Genomic DNA, 19,990 nt, shown 5'->3' on the forward strand with positions numbered 1-19,990 from the left:
AGTTCACTAGCTTGTTGATCAACAAATATTCATGGTTTCCTGACTATGGACATTGGATGTCATTGATAACGGGATCACATCATTAGGAGAATGATGTGATGGACAAGACCCAATCCTAAGCATAGCACAAGATCGTGTAGTTTGTTTGCTAAAGCTTTTCTAATGTCAAGTATCAGTTTCATAGACCATGAGATTGTGTAACTCCCGGATACCGTAGGAGTGCTTTGGGTGTACCAAACGTCACAACGTAACTGGGTGACTATAAAGGTACACTACAGGTATCTCCAAAAGTGTATGTTGGGTTGACACGAATCGAGACTGGGATTTGTCACTCCGTATGACGGAGAGGTATCTCTGGGCCCACTCGGTAATTCATCATCATAATGAGCTCAATGTGACCAAGTGGTTGGTCACGGGATCATGCATTACGTAACGAGTAAAGTGGCTTGCCGGTAACGAGATTGAACGAGGTATTGGGATACCGACGATCGAATCTCGGGCAAGTAACGTACTGATTGACAAAGGGAATTGTATACGGGATTACTTGAATCCTCGACATCGTGGTTCATTCGATGAGATCATCGTGGAACATGTGGGAACCAACATGGGTATCCAGATCCCGTTGTTGGTTATTGACCGTAGAGCTGTCTCGGTCATGTCAGCGTGATTCCCGAACCCGTAGGGTCTACACACTTAAGGTTCGGTGACGCTAGGGTTATTAGGAAGACTTGTATGTGATTACCGAATGTTGTTAGGAGTCCCGGATGAGATCTCGAACGTCACGAGGAGTTCCGGAATGGTCCGAAGATGAAGATTTATATATGGGAAGTTGTAATACGGTCACCGGAAAGTTTTGGGGGCATACCGGTATTGTACGAGGGCCACCGGAAGGGTTCCAAGGGTCCACCGGGAGGGGCCACCTCTCCCGGAGGGCCTCATGGGCCGTGGAGGGAAGGGAACCAGCCCTTAGAGGTCTGGGTGCATCCCCCATTGGGCCCATGCGCCTAGGGTTGGGGGGAAACCCTAAGGGGGGCGCCCCCCTTTCTTGGGGGGCAAGTCCCCCCCCCCCTTGGCCGCCGCCCCCCCTCTAGATCTCATCTAGAGGGGGTCGGCCCCCTTCCTCCTCCCCCTATAAATAGAGGGGCGAGGGGAGGTCTGCACAAACGCCTCCAAGGCGCAGCCCCTCCCCTCCCCAACACCTCTCCTACTCCACAGAAGCTTGGCGAAGCCATGCCGGAGTACTGCCTCTCCATCACCACCACGCCGTCGTGCTGCTGCTGGAGCTTTCTTCCTCAACCTCTCCCTCCTCCTTGCTGGATCAAGGCGCGGGAGACGTCTCCGCTCCGTACGTGTGTTGAACGCGGAGGTGTCGTCCGTTCGACACTAGGATCTTCGGTGATTTGGATCACGACGAGTACGACGCCATCAACCTTGTTCTCTTGAACGCTTCCGCTCGCGATCTACAAGGGTATGTAGATGCACTCCTATCTCTCTTGTTGCTAGATGACTCCATAGATTGATCTTGGTGATGCGTAGAAATTTTTTATTTTCTGCAATGATCTCCAACAGTGGCATCATGAGCTAGGTCTATGCGTAGTTTCTATGCACGAGTAGAACACAATTTTGTTGTGGGCGTAGATTTTGTCAATTTACTTGCCACTACTAGTCTTATCTTGTTTCGGCGGCATCGTGGGATTAAGCGGCCCGGACCGACCTTATATGTACGCTTACGTGAGATAGGTTCCACCGACTGACATGCACTAGTTGCATAAGGTGGCTAGCGGGTGTCTGTCTCTCCCACTTTAGTCGGATTGGATTCGATGAAAAGGGTCCTTATGAAGGGTAAATAGAAATTGGCATATTACGTTTTGGTTTTGGTGTAGGTAAGAAATGTTCTTGCTAGAACCCTATAGCAGCCACGTAAAAACTTGCAACAACAATTAGAGGACGTCTAACTTGTTTTTGGAGCATATGCCTTGTGATGTGATATGGCCAAAAGGATGTGATGAATGAAATATATGTGATGTATGAGATTGATCATGTTCTTGTAATAGGAATCACGACTTGCATGTCGATGAGTATGACAATCGGCAGGAGCCATAGGAGTTGTCTTTATTTATTGTATGACCTGCTTGTCACTGAATAACGCCATGTAATTACTTTACTTCTTTGCTAAACCGTTAGCCATAGTAGTACAAGTAATAGTTGGCGAACAACTTCATGGAGACACAATGATGGAGATCATGATGATGGAGATCATGGTGTCATGCCGGTGACGATGATGATCATGGCGCCCCAAAGATATAGATCAAAGGAGCAAAATGATATTGGCCATATCATGTCACTATTTGATTGCATGTGATGTTTATCATGTTTCTGCATCTTATTTGCTTAGAACGACGGTAGTAAATAAGATGATCCCTCATAACAATTTCAAGAAAGTGTTCCCCTTAACTATGCGCCGTTGCGAAAGTTCATTGTTTCGAAGCACCACGTGATGATCGGGTGTGATAGATCCTAATGTTCACATACAACGGGTGTAAGCCAGATTTACACATGCAAAACACTTAGGTTGACTTGATGAGCCTAGCATGTACAGACATGGCCTCGGAACACAAGAGACCGAAAGGTCGAACATGAGTCGTATAGAAGATACGATCAACATGGAGATGTTCACCGATGATGACTAGTCCATCTCACGTGATGATCGGACACGGTCTAGTTGACTCGGATCATGTATCACTTAGATGACTAGAGGGATGTCTATCTGAGTGGGAGTTCATTAAATAATTTGAATAGATGAACTTAATTATCATGAACTTAGTCTAAAACCTTTGCAAAATGTCCTGTAGATCAAATGACCCAAGCTCATGTCAACCTCAACTTCAACGCGTTCCTAGAGAAAACCAAGCTGAAAGATGATGGCATCAACTATACGGACTGGGTCCGGAACCTAAGGATCATCCTCATAGCTGCCAAGAAAGCATATGTCCTAGAAGCACCGCTAGGTGAAGCACCCGTCCCAGCGAACCAAGACATTATGAACGCTTAGCAGTCGCGTGTTGATGATTACTCCCTCGTTTAGTGCGGCATGCTTTACAGCTTAGAACCGGGGCTCCAAAGGTGTTTTGAGCAGCACGGAGCATATGACATGTTCCAAGAGCTGAAAATGGTTTTCCAAGCTCATGCCCGGATCGAGAGATATGAAGTCTCCGACAAGTTCTACAGTTGTAAGATGGAGGAAAATAGTTCTGTCAGCGAGCACATACTCAAAATGTCTGGGTTGCACAACCGCTTGTCCCAGCTGGACATTAACCTCCCGGATGAGGCGGTCATTGACATAATCCTTCAGTCGCTCCCACCTAGCTACAAGAGCTTTGTGATGAACTACAATATGCAGGGGATGGTGAAAACTATTCCCGAGGTATTTTCAATGCTGAAATCAGCAGAGGTAGAAATCAAAAAGGAACATCAAGTGTTGATGGTCAATAAAACCACTAGTTTCAAGAAAGGCAAGGGTAAGAAGAACTTCAAGAAGGACGGCAAGGGAGTTGCCGCGCCCGGTAAACCAATTGCCGGGAAGAAGCCAAAGCACGGACCCAAACCTGAGACTGAATGGTTTTATTGCAAAGGGAACGGTCACTAGAAGCGGAACTGCCCCTAGTACTTAGCGGATAAGAAGGCCGGCAACACCAAAGGTATATGTGATATACATGTTATTGATGTGTACCTTACCAGTACTCGTAGTAGCTCCTGGGTATTTGATACTGGTGCGGTTGCTCATATTTGTAACTCAAAACAGGAGTTGCGGAATAAGCGGAGACTGGCGAAGGACGAGGTGACGATGCGCGTCGGGAATGGTTCCAAGGTCGATGTGATCGTTGTCGGCATGCTACCTCTACATTTACCTATGGGATTAGTTTTGAACCTCAATAATTGTTATTTAGTGCCAGCTTTGAGCATGAACATTGTATCTGGATCTCGTTTAATGCGAGAGGGCTACTCATTTAAATCCGAGAATAATGGTTGTTCTATTTATATGAGAGATATGTTTTATGGTCATGCCCCGCTGGTCAATGGTTTATTCTTAATGAATCTCAAACGTGATGTACACATATTCATAGTGTGAATACCAAAAGATGTAAGATTGATAATGATAGTCCCACGTATCTGTGGCACTGCCGCCTTGGTCACATTGGTGTCAAACGCATGAAGAAGCTCCATACTGATGGACTTTTGGAGTCTCTTGATTTCGAATCATTTGACATGTGCGAACCATGCCTCATGGGGAAAATGACCAAGACTCCGTTCTCCGGAACAATGGAGCGAGCAACCAACGTATTGGAAATTATACATACTGATGTGTGCGGTCCAATGAGTGTTGAGGCTCACGGTGGATATCGTTATGTTCTCACCCTCACTGATGACTTAAGTAGATATGGGTATGTCTACTTAATGAAACACAAGTCTGAGACCTTTGAAAAGTTCAAGGAATTTCAGAATGAGGTAGAGAATCAACGTGACAGAAAAAAAAGTTCTTACGATCAGATCGTGGGGGAGAATATTTAAGTCACGAGTTTGGTATGCTCTCGAGGAAATGTGGAATTGTTTCACAACTCACGCCGCCTGGAACACCTCAGCGTAACGGTGTGTCCGAACATCGTAACCGCACTCTATTGGATATGGTGCGGTCTATGATGTCTCTTACCGATTTACCGCTATCTTTTTGGGGATATGCTCTGGAGACAGCTACATTCACTTTAAATAGGGCACCGTCTAAATCCGTTGAGATGACACCGTATGAAATATGGTTTGGGAAGAAACCTAAGCTGTCGTTTCTAAAAGTTTGGGGATGCAATGCTTATGTCAAGAAACTTCAACCGGAAAAGCTCAAACCCAAGTCGGAAAAATGCGTCTTCATAGGATACCCTAAGGAAACCATTGGGTATACCTTCTACCTTAGATCCGAAGGCAAGATCTTTGTTGCCAAGAACGGGTCCTTTCTAGAGAAAGAGTTTCTCTCGAGAGAAGTAAGTGGGAGGAAAGTGGAATTTGATGAAGTACTACCTCTTGAACCGGTAAGTAACGCGGCTCAGGAAGATGTTCCTGTGGTGCCTACACCGACTGGAGAGGAAATTAATGATGATGATCAAGGTACTTCGGATCAAGTTGCTACTGAACTTCGTAGGTCCACAAGGACACGTTCCACACCAGAGTGGTATGGCAACCCTGTCCTGGAAATCATGTTGTTAGACAACGGTGAACCTTCGAACTATGAAGAAGTGATGGCGGGCCCATATTCCAACAAATGGCTTGAAGCCATGAAATCCGAGATAGGATCCATGTATGAAAACAAAGTATGGACTTTGACAGACTTGCCCGATGATCGGCGAGCGATAGAAAATAAATGGATCTTTAAGAAGAAGACGGACGCGGATGGTAATGTTACCATCTATAAAGCTCAACTTGTTGCTAAAGGTTATCGGCAAGTTCAAGGGATTGACTATGATGAGACTTTCTCTCCCGTACCGAAGCTGAAGTCCGTCCGAATCATGTTAGCAATTGCTGCATACTATGATTATGAGATATGGCAGATGGACGTCAAAACGGCATTCCTTAACGACTATCTTAAGGAAGAACTATATATGATCCAGCCGGAAGGTTTTGTCGATCCTAAGAATGCTAACAAGGTATGCAAGCTCCAGCGATCCATTTATGGGCTGGTGCAAGTATTTCGGAGTTGGAACATTCACTTTGATGAGATGATCAAAGCGTTTGGGTCTATGCAGGCTTATGGAGAAGCCTGCATTTACAAGAAAGTGAGTGGGAGCTCTGTAGCATTTCTCATATTATATGTGGATGACATTCTTTTGATGGGAAATGATATAGAACTTTTGGACAGCATAAAGGCCTACTTGAATAAGTGTTTTTCAATGAAGGACCTTGGAGAAGCTGCTTATATATTAGGCATCAAGATCTATAGAGATAGGTCGAGACGCCTCATAGGTCTTCCACAAAGCACATACCTTGACAAGATATTGAAGAAGTTCAATATGGACCAGTCCAAGAAGGGGTTCTTGCCTGTGTTGCAAGGTGTGAAATTGATCTCAGCTCAATCCCCAACCACGGCAGAAGATAAAGAAAAGATGAGTGTCATCCCCTATGCCTCGGCCATAGGGTCTATTATGTATGCCATGCTGTGTACCAGACCTGATGTAGACCTTGCCGTAAGTTTGGTTGCAAGACACCAAAGTAATCCCGGTATGGAACACTGGACAGCGGTCAAGAATATCCTGAAGTACCTGAAAAGGACTAAGGATATGTTTCTCGTTTATGGAGGTCAGGAAGAGCTCGTCGTAAAGGGTTACGTCGATTCTAGCTTCGACACAGATCTGGATGACTCTAAGTCACAAACCGGATATGTGTATATTTTGAATGGTGGGGCAGTAAGCTGGTGAAGCAGCAAGCAGAGCGTCGTGGCAGGATCTACATGTGAAGTGGAGTACATGGCAGCCTCGGAGGCAGCGCATGAAGTAATCTGGATGAAGGAGTTCATCACCGACCTAGGAGTTATACCCAATGCGTCGGGGCCGATCACTCTCTTCTGTGACAACACTGGAGCTATTACCCTTGCCAAGGAGCCCAGGTTTCACAAGAAGACCAGGCACATCAAGCGTCGCTTCAACTCCATTCGTGAAAATGTTCAAGACGGAGACATAGATATTTGCAAGGTGCATACGGATCTGAATGTCGTAGATCCGTTGACTAAACCTCTTCCGCGAGCAAAACATGATCAATACCAGAACTCTATGGGTGTTCGATTCATCACAATGTAACTAGATTATTGACTCTAGTGCAAGTGGGAGACTATTGGAAATATGCACTAGAGGCAATAATAAAATGATTATTATTATAATTCCTTGTTCATGATAACTGTCTATTGTTCATGCTATAATTGTATTAACGGGAAACAGTGATACATGTGTGAATACATAGACCACAACATGTCCCTAGTGAGCCTCTAGTTGACTAGCTCGTTGATCAACAAATATTCATGGTTTCTTGACTATGGACATTGGATGTCATTGATAACAGGATCACATCATTAGGAGAATGATGTGATGGACAAGACCCAATCCTAAGCATAGCACAAGATCGTGTAGTTCATTTGCTAAAGCTTTTCTAATGTCAAGTATCAGTTTCTTAGACCATGAGATTGTGTAACTCCGGATACCGTAGGAGTGCTTTGGGTGTACCAAACGTCACAATGTAACTGGGTGACTATAAAGGTACACTACAGGTATCTCCGAAAGTGTCTGTTGGGTTGACACGAATCAAGACTTGGATTTGTCACTCCGTATGACAGAGAGGTATCCCTGGGCCCACTCGGTAATGCATCATCATAATGAGCTCAATGTGACCAAGTGGTTGGTCAAGGGATCATGCATTACGTAATGAGTAAAGTGACTTGCCGGTAACGAGATTGAACGAGGTATTGGGATACCGATGATCGAATCTCGGGCAAGTAACATACCGATTGACAAAGGGAATTGTATAAGGAATTACTTGAATCCTCGACATCGTGGTTCATCCGATGAGATCATCATGGAACATGTGGGAACCAACATGGGTATCCAGATCCCGCTGTTGGTTATTGACAGGAGAGCTGTCTCGGTCATGTCTGCATGATTCCCGAACCCGTAGGGTCTACACACTTAAGGTTCGGTGGCGTTAGGGTTATTAGGAAGACTTGTATGTGATTACCAAATATTGTTCGGAGTCCCGGATGAGATCTCGGACGTCACGAGGAGTTCCGTAATGGTTCGAAGGTGAAGATTTATGTATTGGAAGTTGTAATACGGTCACCGGAAAGTTTCGGGGGCATACCGGTATTGTACCGGGGCCACCGGAAGGGTTCCGGGGGTCCACCGGGAGGGGCCACCTCTCCCGGAGGGCCTCATGGGCCGTGGAGGGAAGGGAACCAGCCCTTAGAGGGCTGGGGGCATCACCCCTTGGGCCCATGCGCCTAGGGTTGGGGGGAAACCCTAAGGGGGCGCCCCCCTTGCTTGGGGGGGCAAGTCCCCCCCCCTTGGCCACTGCCCCCCCTCTAGATCTCATCTAGAGGGGGCCGGCCCCCTTCCTCCCCCCCTATAAATAGAGGGGCGAGGGGAGGGCTGCACACACACCTCCAAGGCGCAGCCCCTCCCCTCCCCAACACCTCTCTACTCCGTAGAAGCTTGGCGAAGCTCTGCCGGAGTACTGCCTCTCCATCACCACCACGCCGTCGTGCTGCTGCTGGAGCTTTCTTCCTCAACCTATCCCTCCTCCTTGCTGGATCAAGGCGCGGGAGACGTCTCCGCTCCGTACGTGTGTTGAACGCGGAGGTGCCGTACGTTCGGCACTAGGATCTTCGGTGATTTGGATCACGACGAGTACGACTCCATCAACCCCGTTCTCTTGAACGCTTCCACTCGTGATCTACAAGGGTATGTAGATGCACTCCTATCTCTCTCGTTGCTAGATGACCCCATAGATTGATCTTGGCGATGCGTAGAATTTTTTTATTTTCTGCAACGATCTCCAACACGAATATATCCGGATCCTCTTCGAATCCGGGGTCAAGGGCTCAGTTATGGTCCTCTGGCTGTGGTGCCGGGCTATGGATCTCCCTGGTTATTTTCTGCCATTCCTGTTATAAATGGACGGAATGAATATTTATGAAAAAAAGACTCAGCAAATGAATAGAGTAGAGTATGGGATGGCAACTCACCCAGCTGGGGGGGTTGCACATGGAAAATCCATCTCGTGGCTTAATGCGGATGAACTCCTCTCTTTCCCCCTTGTATAAACCGGACAGTATTTCCACCAGAGCGGTGGTGGAGTCCGAACCCTTCCGACCGCAGCGGGTGGCGTCGTCTTCTCCATTGAAGTGCCACATGGGACGCCCTCGGTACTGGAGTGGCTGAACCCCCCGCATTATGGATATCGTTGTAACTTCAACTATTGATAGTCTGAACTGAGCGAGCGTTCTTATCTTACTCATCAATTGAAGAACCTCCCTGCTATCTTCCTCTCTGAGGCTCCAGGGACGCCAGTTGAGGCGTTTCTTCAGTGGAGCATTTGTAAACTCAGGAAGACCCATTCGGATTGGGTCAGGAAGGGTGACGTCCTCAATATAAAACCACTCGGAAGGCCATTCTTCGGATGCCTTCTTCGGTGTGCCGGATAAGTATCCGGTCCCGGCGATGCGCCATATCTCAGCTCCGCCCACTTGGAATATTGATCCCCCTTGATTACGGGGGACGAGGCAAAACAACTTCTTCCATAGCTCAAAATGGGCTTCACAACCCAGAAATAGCTCGCAAAGAGCGACATAACCTGCGATGTGCATGATGGAGGCATGTGTAAGTTGTGCAGCTGGAGGCCATAGTACTCCAGAAGCTCGCGGAGGAATGGATGGATTGGAAATCCGACACCCCTCAGTAAGTAGGAAACAAGGCATACTCGCTCCCTCCTGGATGGGTTGGGAAAGTTCTCCGCTTGCTCCCCGCCGTCGAAGGAAGCCAATCCGGCTCGAACGGGGACTAGATATGCAGGAGGTAGAAACCCTTGGGTCTGCAACTTCACTAATTGGTCGTGGGATACAGTACACTTCTCCCAATCGCCCGGCTTGGTGCTGTGAGGGTGGGAGGAAGAGTTGTGAGCGCCGGCCATGTTGGAGTGGTTTTTTCGGGCACGTTCTAATGATTCCTCGCTTGCGGAAGATGGTGAGGATTGGATCTGAAGATCCCCGTATCTTTAATAGACAATTTATTTACATGGTTAGGGTGGCAAGTGTAAAAATGCCCCGACTTCTCGCATTAGCTCGACCCGTGGAGGCTGGGGCTATAAAGGTACAAAAGCCGATGAGCGTAATATTAAATGGGAAGCCGGCCACTGCTCTTTACAACAGGTACTTTGAAGAGTTCGGAAAAGGAACCCGCCTTGCAATGCCGAAGACAATCTGCACGCTGGACTCATCGTCATTGAAGCCTGGTTCGGGGGCTACTGAGCGAGTCCTGGATTAAGGGGTCCTCGGATAGCCGGACTATATGCGTTGGCCGGACTGTTGGGTTATGAAGATACAAGATAGAAGACTTCATCCCGTGTCCGGGTGGGACTCTCCTTTACGTGGAAGGCAAGCTTGGCGATTCGGATATGAAGATTCCTTTCTCTATAACCGACTCTGTGTAACCCTAGCCCCCTCCGGTGTCTATATAAATCGGAGGGTTTAGTCCGTAGGACAAGAACAATCATAATCATAGGCTAGCTTCTAGGGTTTAGCCTCTACGATCTCGTGGTAGATCTACTCTTGTAATACTCATATCATCAAGATCAATCAAGCAGGAAGTAGGGTATTACCTACATCGAGAGGGCCCGAACCTGGGTAAACGTTGTGTCCCCCGCCTCCTGTTACCATTAGCCTTAGACGCACAGTTCGGGACCCCCTACCCAAGATCCGCCGGTTTTGACATTGACAGTGGGCTCGCCTCCCACCAACTTGGGGGGCAAGCTCCCCCCCTTGGCCGCCACCCCCTTCTAGATGCATCTAGAGGGTCCGACCCCCTCTTCCCTTCACCCTGTAAATAGAGGGGGGGGGGGCTGGGAGGGCAGCCGCACCCCTTCCCCTGGCGCACCCCTTCCCCCTCCTACACCTCCTCCTCCTCCGTAGTGCTTGGCAAAGCCCTGCCGGAGAACCACGAGCTCCACCACCACCATGCCGTCGTGCTGCCGGAGTTCTCCCTCAACTTCTCCTCTCCCCTTGCTGGATCAAGAAGGAGGAGACGTCCCCGGGCTGTACGTACGTGTGTTGAACGCGGAGGCGCCGTCCGTTCGGCGCTTGGATCGGATCTTCCATGATTTGAATCGCCGCGAGTACGACTCTATCAACCACGTTCTTGTAACGCTTCAGCTTAGCGATCTTCAAGGGTATGAATATGCTCTCTCTCTCTCGCTCGCTCGCTCTCTCTCTAGTTGCTAGCATCTCCTAGATTGATCTTGGTGACACGTAGGAAATATTTTGAATTATTACTACGTTCCCCAACATACCACCCTCGGTTTATATAGATACCGATAGGGTTAGGGTTAAAGAAGATAGATTACAATAAGAGATAAAGAGATCCTGCCTATCCTTGACTTGGAGGGCACACCACGACTTCATAAATCTCCCGTTGCTGCACGGCTTCACCAGTCCGGCCCATATTGATGGGCGAGTGCCTTGAGGACCCCTTAGTCTGTAACCCCCTCACTCAGGGTGTTGTAGCGTCTTACCCCATGGACTTGTCGGGCAGTGTCTCGTTTTACATGGATGATGTCGTCCTATTTTGCCACCCAGATAGGATGGATACATGCAATCCACGACCTCCTTGCATTATTCGGTCAGGTATCAGGGTTGCACACTAAACATTGCTAAGTGCTTGGTGACTCCCATCGATTGCTCTTGAGATGACAATGGTTATGGGCTACACCTTGCTTCCTTCCCGATCAAATACCTTGGAATCTTTCACACTGCATGAAAGTCATCCCACGAGGCCCTCTAGTTCCTCATCAGTCGGATCACATACATGCTTCCTACTTGGAAGGCGGTCATGATGACCAAGGTTGACTCTGGTCAAGTCGGTCTTGGAGGTCGCCCCACGCTGTGCGTTGAGAAATGGGCCACGAAGCAAATTGATAAGATCCTTCGATGGTTCCTCTAGACAGATAGAGCGCCTACGTTGGGCGACCATTGCCACAACTTTAGACGGGTAGAGCGCCTACTTTGGGAGACCACTGCCACAACTTTAGACAGGTAGAGCGCCTACGTGGGGTGACCACAACCACATCGAATGTTCAAGGTTTTTACGCCCTCTCAAGCTTGGCGTTCTTCCTGACCTCACGAAAATAGTGGCGCGTCTCGGGGTTCGGTGGCTTTAGATGATGCGGAACGACTTGTTGCGCCCTTGGCAGGGCCTCGATAAGCGGTTCTCTACAGATGAATGTGAGGGGTTCACTGCTTCCATCAAGATGATGGTAGGTGATGGAACCTGTCTACCCTCTTCTTGGAGGACCGATGGATCGAGGGTAGGTTGATCATCGAGACCGCGCCTGAGCTACTTCTCCTAGTCTCGAGATGCATTCGGAAGCGTCGTACCATTCGTTAGGCTATCACTGATAGGCGGTGGATCGCGGACCCGTGGCACACTTAAACCCATGACGCTGTGGCAGTACATCCAGGTCTAGTGGAGCGCTCGCCTTGAGCAACACTCTGACTCGCGGGATGCTCTGACTTACATCGACTACCAGTGGCATGTACTCCTCCAAGTCATGCTATGACACATCTTCAATGCTTGGGCTTCATGGAAGACTTGGGCCCCACGCTTGAAAATCATCTGGCTCACTTACCATGACAAATTCTGGATGGCGAAGAGATTTGCCACGCATTGTCTCCTTAACCCCTGCGCGGTGTGTAATGTGTGATTAGGAGGATGAGTCGATGGAACACCTGGTGACTTGCCCCCCTCCCTCCCCAGCGAACCCTTTGGAGATACGGGATCATTTTCTGGATCTGATTGACTCCTTATCCCCCGGCCCATGGAGTTAGGTTTGCGGATTGGTGGCACAATGCCACCCATTGTGCCCCCTACCGCTACGCGCAAAGGCGCATCGACGATGATCATGTTGAAGTCCTGATGGATTTGGAAGCATTACAATGCGGACATCTTCAAAGGCGCACGCCCAAACATCGCCAGCCTCCTCGACACGGTCAAGGTGGGGGCTAGGTTGTGGGTGCAGGCGGACGCTACGGGGCTCGCAGATCTACCGCCTTAACACTCACGGGCATGACCCTTTCTTCGATATATAAGATAAAGTTGTATCATGAGATAATCTATCATGTAAGCTAAATTCGTTGATTGAGTGAACGGTGCACGTTTCAAACCCACAAGCTCGGCGTGGGCATGTACGGTGCTGGGTGTCTGTAAAGAAAACGTTGGTCACGCAGTGGATACCGTCCCGTTTCTGGTGGCGTGGGCTCGGTGGTGCACGCCGCACGCACACACCACACCACCCTCGCCTGCACGCCGCATGGCCTCCGCTTTTGGTGCCGTGGACGCCGGGGCAAGGCAGCTAGCTCAGCTCGCCGGGCCCGGCCCGACCCGACGCCGTTAGAATAGCATAGCAGGGACGGGGACGGCCCCCCGACGGAACGGAAAAGGCGCGGTCAACTCGACCCACCCCACCACCGCCACACCGGATAAACAAACCGGAGCCCAGCGCCCCGCCCCGCCCCGCTCCTTTCCTCATTCATTCATCCCTCTCCCCTCGCCTTCTTCCCGCAGCCCCCCGCCCCCCTCCTCCCCCACCCACAGCGCGCACGCGGCGCAGCCGAGAGAGCACGCGAGGAGGAGAGCAACCCGGCCGCTCGGAGCTCCCAGCGCTCACCCGGTACCGTCGGGCGGCAGTGGCCTGGCCTGGCTCTGGCGCGTGCGCGTCCTGTGCGTCCGGGAGCTGTGGCGGCGCCGTCTCGGCTGAATGCGATGTGAGCTCCTGTCCTCCCTTCTCTCCCGGGCAGCTCTGGGGCGCTGGCCTGGTTTCCGTGGGTTTTGCGGGGTTCTGTTTTTGTGCGGGTTGTGTTCCGCGAGTGGCGGCGCGGTGATGGTGTGGCCTCCGGACGGGGGCGGACCCCTGGCCGGATCGGTAGATCGTACCCTCTCTGGTTCCGTAGATGCGCGCGTTCTCCGGGACGAATTCTCGCGGCGGAGCGTGGACTTTCGGGCCGTCTCCCTCAGAATTTATTTGTTTTTCTTACATTGCAGGGGTTGAGCAGAGGAACCAGTTGTACTTCTATATTTTTCAAAACTAGGCTTGTTTATTATGTTATCTTTCTACAGTATAACATGCTATACCATACGTACATCCTATTAAACTTGCTAGTACTAGTTTATGTATATTAGTATTAGCGTGAAGAGAAGACGAAGAGAGGGCTATGGTTTGGTTCTGCAAGGCACATGATTTCATTTCATCTTCAAAATGCAATAGAAATTGGCGGCAACTAATTGAGATTTGGTGTTCTTGGTGCTACGTTCCCCCACAGCTTCCACGGGAAGTTAACTCTCACACAAAAAACATGTGACGTGCCCTCTGGTAGCCAAACTGTCATCTCTCAGCACTGTGCATGCATATGGAGGCAATTTTCCGAAACTTCCAGCTGTCTTGCGCTTAAAGTGACGTCCGGTTTATATGTAGCCAAAAAGTGTGTTCTTGCGCCATGAGCAATTTGTGGGTTCAGGGGTTCCTCTTTGATTGCTAGTTAGGCCTACCTAGTTGTTACACAGTCACTGTGAGCCTATCTCAATCAAATCCGTCAGTGTTAGTAATCCTGCCTTGTTTGCTCATGGAGAATTTTTGTTCTCACAGGGACAGCTCGTAGCGGCTGCTTCAGTCATGCACTTTCTGGCGGTCTAATCTTTCCGAGGAGGTGCAGTAATCTACTTGTTCGATGTTCTATCGACTGGAGCTGCTAAAAGTTTGTTGGTAACCTTGTTTATTTCCAATTGCAGGCAATATCGTATGCCTTACTACCTGGCATTGGCTGGCTTAGATGTCGTTTCGTAGCATAGCTCGTGATGTTAGGGATGGTTTCGGTAGCTTGTCGAGACGGAGCTTTGATGTGACAATCGCAAGCCTTTATGGTCTTACTGGGCATCACAAGGGGAAGGCTCAAAGTTCATTGGATGACTTCCTTGATCCAGCTCCTGTAATTCAAGAGAGTCGGTGGGCAAGTCTTCCTCCTGAACTCCTCCAAGATATCATACGGAGACTGGAGGCTGATGAGAGCACCTGGCCATCCAGGAAGCACGTCGTCTGCTTCGCGGCTGTTTGTAAGACATGGAGGGAAATGTGCAAAGAGATTGTGCTGAGCCCTGAGTTCTCTGGGAAGCTTACGTTCCGAGTCTCTCTAAAGCAGGTAAAGGGAAAAAAAGAGATACGGACATCCTTTGCTGAAAGTGCCTACTACTATTTATACTAAAACTGTGAGCAGTGGACATCTTTTCTTGTGCTTCATACGCTACAACTTTTGTTGTCTTGACAGCCTGGTCCTCGAGATGGAATGATTCAATGTTTTATAAAGAGGAACAAATCAAAATCCACCTATCAGCTCTACCTGTGCCTTACCAATGGTATGTTATGCTTCCCCATTTGTACTAGCAGTTGTACATTTTTTTTCTGTGTATGCTGGGTTATTATCTCACTGAGATATAGCCGAGGATGAAAACGTAACCAGTCTTAAATATTTCATCATGCTTGAGTGCTTAAATTGACTGTTCTGCCTCGTTTCATGTAAACTTCTCTAGTTCTAACTTGTGACATGGGAAATGTTTTTCTGTATGAAGGGATCAAATGCCTGAATTATCTCCTCCCACTTAATCAAATATGCTGAATCTTTTTCTTTTGAGCAGTTGTTACTGCAGAATCTGGCAAGTTCCTCTTATCTGCTAAAAGGAACCGCAAGACATCTTGCACAGAGTATGCCATCTCAATGGACTCTGCCAACACCTCAAGATCGAACAGAACCTACATTGGAAAGCTGAGGTGATTAACACTTAAGTTTATGGAAAAAAACTTTTGACATTCTGCTTGTTTGAGAGTGTGACACCAAGCTTACCATTTTTCCAGGTCAAACTTCCTCGGCACAAAGTTTTTAATCTACGACACGCAGCCCCCGTACAACGGGGCCGTAGTGCCACCTGTTGGAAGAAGCAGCAGAAGGTTCAACTCAACAAGGGTCTCTCCGAAGGTGCCTGCCGGCAGTTACAACATAGCTCAGGTGACATACGAGCTAAATGTTCTTGGCACGAGAGGGCCTAGGCGGATGCGCTGCATCATGCACTCCATACCAGCCTCGTCGGTTGAGCCCGGCGGTGTCGTCCCCGGCCAGCCGGAGCAGATCGTGCCTCGGGCCCTGGGCGACTCGTTCCGCAGCATCACGTCCTTCTCCCAGTCGTTCCGCAGCAGCGCCACCTTCTCCAGGTCCATCATGGACCAGTCCATGGACTTCAACAGCGCGCGCTTCTCCGAGATCAGCGGCTGCGGCGGGGTGACGGACGGCGACGGCGAGGGCGAGGTCAAGGAGAGGCCGCTGGTGCTCCGCAACAAGCCCCCGAGGTGGCACGAGCAGCTGCAGTGCTGGTGCCTCAACTTCCGCGGCCGCGTGACCATCGCCTCGGTGAAGAACTTCCAGCTGACCGCCGCGTCGAACCCGCCGCCCGCCGGCGCCCCGACCCCCTCGCAGCCCGGCCCGGTCGACCCTGAGAAGGTCATCCTGCAGTTTGGGAAGGTCGCGAGGGACATGTTCACCATGGACTACCGCTACCCTCTGTCGGCCTTCCAGGCGTTCGCCATCTGCCTCAGTAGCTTCGACACGAAACTGGCCTGTGAATAATTTGTGACACCAAGACCAAAGCGAAAGCGAAGAAGGGGCGCCGGCGCAGATGATCAGACGTCGCCGTCGCCCTGGTTCTTTAGGTTCTTATTAGCTCATGTTTTCGTTTCGCCGTCGTCTTTTTCCTGGTTGTAATTGTGCTTGCTGCTGTAGTATTGAAGAACTGGACACGTACATGAAAAGCATGTGATTCTTGGCCTGCCTGCCCTCTCTCTTCCATGATACAACGTGCTCCCGGTCCATCATCCATGCCATGGTGCAATGTAACATGCCCTGGCAGTGCCACACAATAAGAAGAAGAAAGTTACGTACCATTGACCAACTGTCCTGTGCGCTTTAGTACATGATTTCCGAAACACTGCAGGAAACAAAAGCTGGCGTGGGCTCCCGTTCTGCGCCCCCTGCGTCGCCCGAATTGTGCGAGTCCCTGTCGCTCTCGCTGGCCCCGAGGCGGAAGGAGGAAGGCTCGGCATGGCGTGCCGCTTTTATTAGTGGGCATGGTCAGTCACAGAGACGGAGGGACGGTGACCACGCCTGTGCTGTGCTATGCAATGCAAGTGCGGGTTAATCATTGCGCGAACGACGCCCCTTCCGATGGCGCGCTGGTCACACAGGACAAAACAGTGCCTGCCGTGCTGCGCGCCCGACGGGGGCAATGGCATCGTCTCACATGGGGCGCTGCCTGCCTTTTCCCGTCTCCTTGAGTGAGTGTGCATGCCGTGCCAACATCTTTTAATCAGGTTCGGGTTTCTTTCATCAATCAGTGGCATGCACGCAGGGAGCTCGCCGAGTAAAGGAGAAAGGGGAAAAGATCGAAAGGGCGAGCAAACCTGGGCCTATGTCAGGACCCCGACTCAATGCCACATCGATCTAGCATGTAACACCTCATATCACTTTGCGGCCTCACGCACGGTATCCCCACGGGTGTCGCATTACCTTTGCCCGGGACCGTTTGCGCCTTTTGGCACACGTATATGACAGTGTCGCTAGCATCCATATGATAAGGAGCCCGGGCTGACATGGCTAGTCGTAAACCCAAAGTGGCACAGACTTACAGGGACAGGCATCCATGACCCAGCATCGAACGTGTCGGTCATCAGCGAGTGAATCCAGGCTGTAGCACTGGGCTAGCAGGACTCCGGTGAACCGGGCTGTAGCGGGCTAACAGGACTCCGGTATTCATCGCGTGACATTTCCCCGAAGGGACAGACACAGGAACGAAGAAGGACACATGCCGGCCAGCCTAAGTGTCCCGGAGCAGTAGCAAGCTACCATGGCTCGGTGGAAACACTAGGAGACATTTCCCGGTAAGAGAGGCTACCAAGGATAAACAACTAGATGGTCAGATCCCACACATACCAAGCATTTCAATAACATACACACAATATGCTCGATATGTGCAAATACAACATGGCATCACAACATGACTCTATGACTCAAGTATTTTAATCAATAGGCTCCGAGGAGCGAGATATTACAAACATGGGTCTCACGACCCAACAATCAGAGCATACAAGTCAAAGCACAAGCAGAAGCTATCATGTCTGGGTACAGACATCTATAAATGAAAAAGGCCGAGAAGCCTGACTATCTATCAGATCCTGCCGAGGGCACAAGATCGTAGCTGAGGTAACAAGCTAAACGTCGAAGACCACGCGGAAATACTAGTGAGACTGAAGTCTCTCTGCAAAAACATAAAATAGGCAAACGTGAGTACAAATGTACCCAGCAAGACTTACATCAGAACTATCTACATATGCATCATTATCAACAAAGGGATGGTGGGGTTTAACTGCAGCAAGCCAGCTTTGACTCGGTGGCTATCCTGAACTACGACTGCGAGTAACTTTTTTGAGGTGGCGCACACGAGTCCACATATTCACCATATCAATACACCACTATGGATCCGCTCCCGTCTCCCTACGAGAATGCCATCCATAGCACTCACGCTTATCTTGCGTATTTTAGAGTATCCACTTTCACTTGTCTATGAACTGATATAAGCAACCCAGAAGTCCTTTTCCGCGGACACGGCTATTCGAATAGATGATGTTAACCCTGCAGGGGTGTACTTCTTCATACATGTTTCCACCACTTAGCGTCTGCACACGACATGTGCTCGGCAGACTTCAAGCGAAAGCCGACGTGGGTGTATACCACGACCTACCTAAACACTCAAGTCTCTAGTCCAGGTTTATCGCCTATTCGGGTTCCATCCATGAGGAGATCCGGCCGGAGTTTCGCTCACAGCCCCAAACGATGTGAACAGGGTTCCCGAGATACCAAACGGGCATCCGGTACACCGTGCCACGTACCTACCGCATCACAGCCCACCCCTACGGTCAGCGCTGTCCACGGCCTCCAGTAAGCTACAAACACCAGAAACTACTTGCAACTCCTGGACAGAGGACTAGGGTGAATAAGAAGTCGAGCGGGGTCATATTTCAGGGCCCAATGTATGGTAGTAGCTGAATCATGGATCACAAACACAGAACTCAGTTCCTGAGGACGGCTGTAATGAGACAACCCACCATGTACTCCTACATGGCCTCTCACCGCTACCTTTACCAAATTGTGTTCACACACTTAGCTCACACACAGTAGGACATGTTCACACGCCTCTGATTCATCCCCGATGAATCAGACCTGACTCAACTCTAAGCAGTAGCAGGCATGACAAACAAGCATGAATGAGTAGGCACAACAGGGCTCAAACAATTCCTACTCATACTAGTGGGTTTCATCTATTTACTGTGGAATGACAGGTCATGCAAAGGATAAAGGGGTTCAGCTACCGCAGCAAGTAACAGATGAATCGTTGTTGTCCTAATGCAGTAAAAGAGAGCAGGAGCGAGAGAGTAGGATTGTATCGGAATGAACAAGGGGGTTTTGCTTGCCTGGCACTTCTGAAGATAACATTGAGTCTTCATCAGTGTCAACGATCACATCATCGGTATCATGTCTATCGAGAGGGGACAAATACCGGCAACACAGAAGGGAACACAATCAATGCAATGCACAATATGATGCATGATCATGACATGGCAAAATGAATGTGTTTTGAGCTAATGCAACTAGCAATAGATTAAATGAAGTTGGTTTGAATACAAGATTCAAATTCAAACTCCATATGTGATTAATCAAATGCCATTTAATTGATTTGTGCTAAACATCAGCTAAAAGTTGTTCTAACATGCATGAAAATGGTACAGATGGATTCCTTGAATTTTTCTGATAATTTTTCATATATAAATTATTTAATTTGGAGTTACGGTTAATTTTCTATGATTTATTGAAGTTTTAGCTATTTTCTGAAATTTCCTGATTATTTTTAAATCCAGAAAATACTTATTGCGTCAGCCCCACGTCACAGTGACGTCAGCAGGGTCAACTGGGCTGGCTCGGGTCAAACCTGACCAGTGGGGCCCACTGGTCAGTGACTAGTGCTGGTTAGTGACAATGACAGGTGGGACCAGGTCAACAGCCACGTCAGCTTGGTCAAAGCTGACGTGTGGGCCCATGGTGGTT

General features: G+C 49.3%; 1 protein-coding gene across 1 annotated transcript; it reads left to right on the forward strand.

Moving 5' to 3' along the window:
• The first annotated feature begins 13,332 nt into the window (after nucleotides 1–13,332).
• LOC119277725 (tubby-like F-box protein 3) lies at nucleotides 13,333–16,665 on the forward strand. Its single transcript, XM_037559038.1, has 6 exons — nucleotides 13,333–13,558; nucleotides 14,437–14,497; nucleotides 14,580–14,986; nucleotides 15,113–15,200; nucleotides 15,480–15,612; nucleotides 15,697–16,665. Exons 3-6 carry the CDS (start codon nucleotides 14,621–14,623, stop codon nucleotides 16,460–16,462), a joined length of 1,353 nt encoding a protein of 450 aa, XP_037414935.1. The 5' UTR covers nucleotides 13,333–13,558; nucleotides 14,437–14,497; nucleotides 14,580–14,620; the 3' UTR covers nucleotides 16,463–16,665.
• The last annotated feature ends 3,325 nt before the right edge of the window (nucleotides 16,666–19,990 follow it).

Source organism: Triticum dicoccoides, chromosome 3B (assembly GCF_002162155.2).
Source record: "Triticum dicoccoides isolate Atlit2015 ecotype Zavitan chromosome 3B, WEW_v2.0, whole genome shotgun sequence".
Lineage (NCBI taxonomy): Eukaryota > Viridiplantae > Streptophyta > Magnoliopsida > Poales > Poaceae > Triticum > Triticum dicoccoides.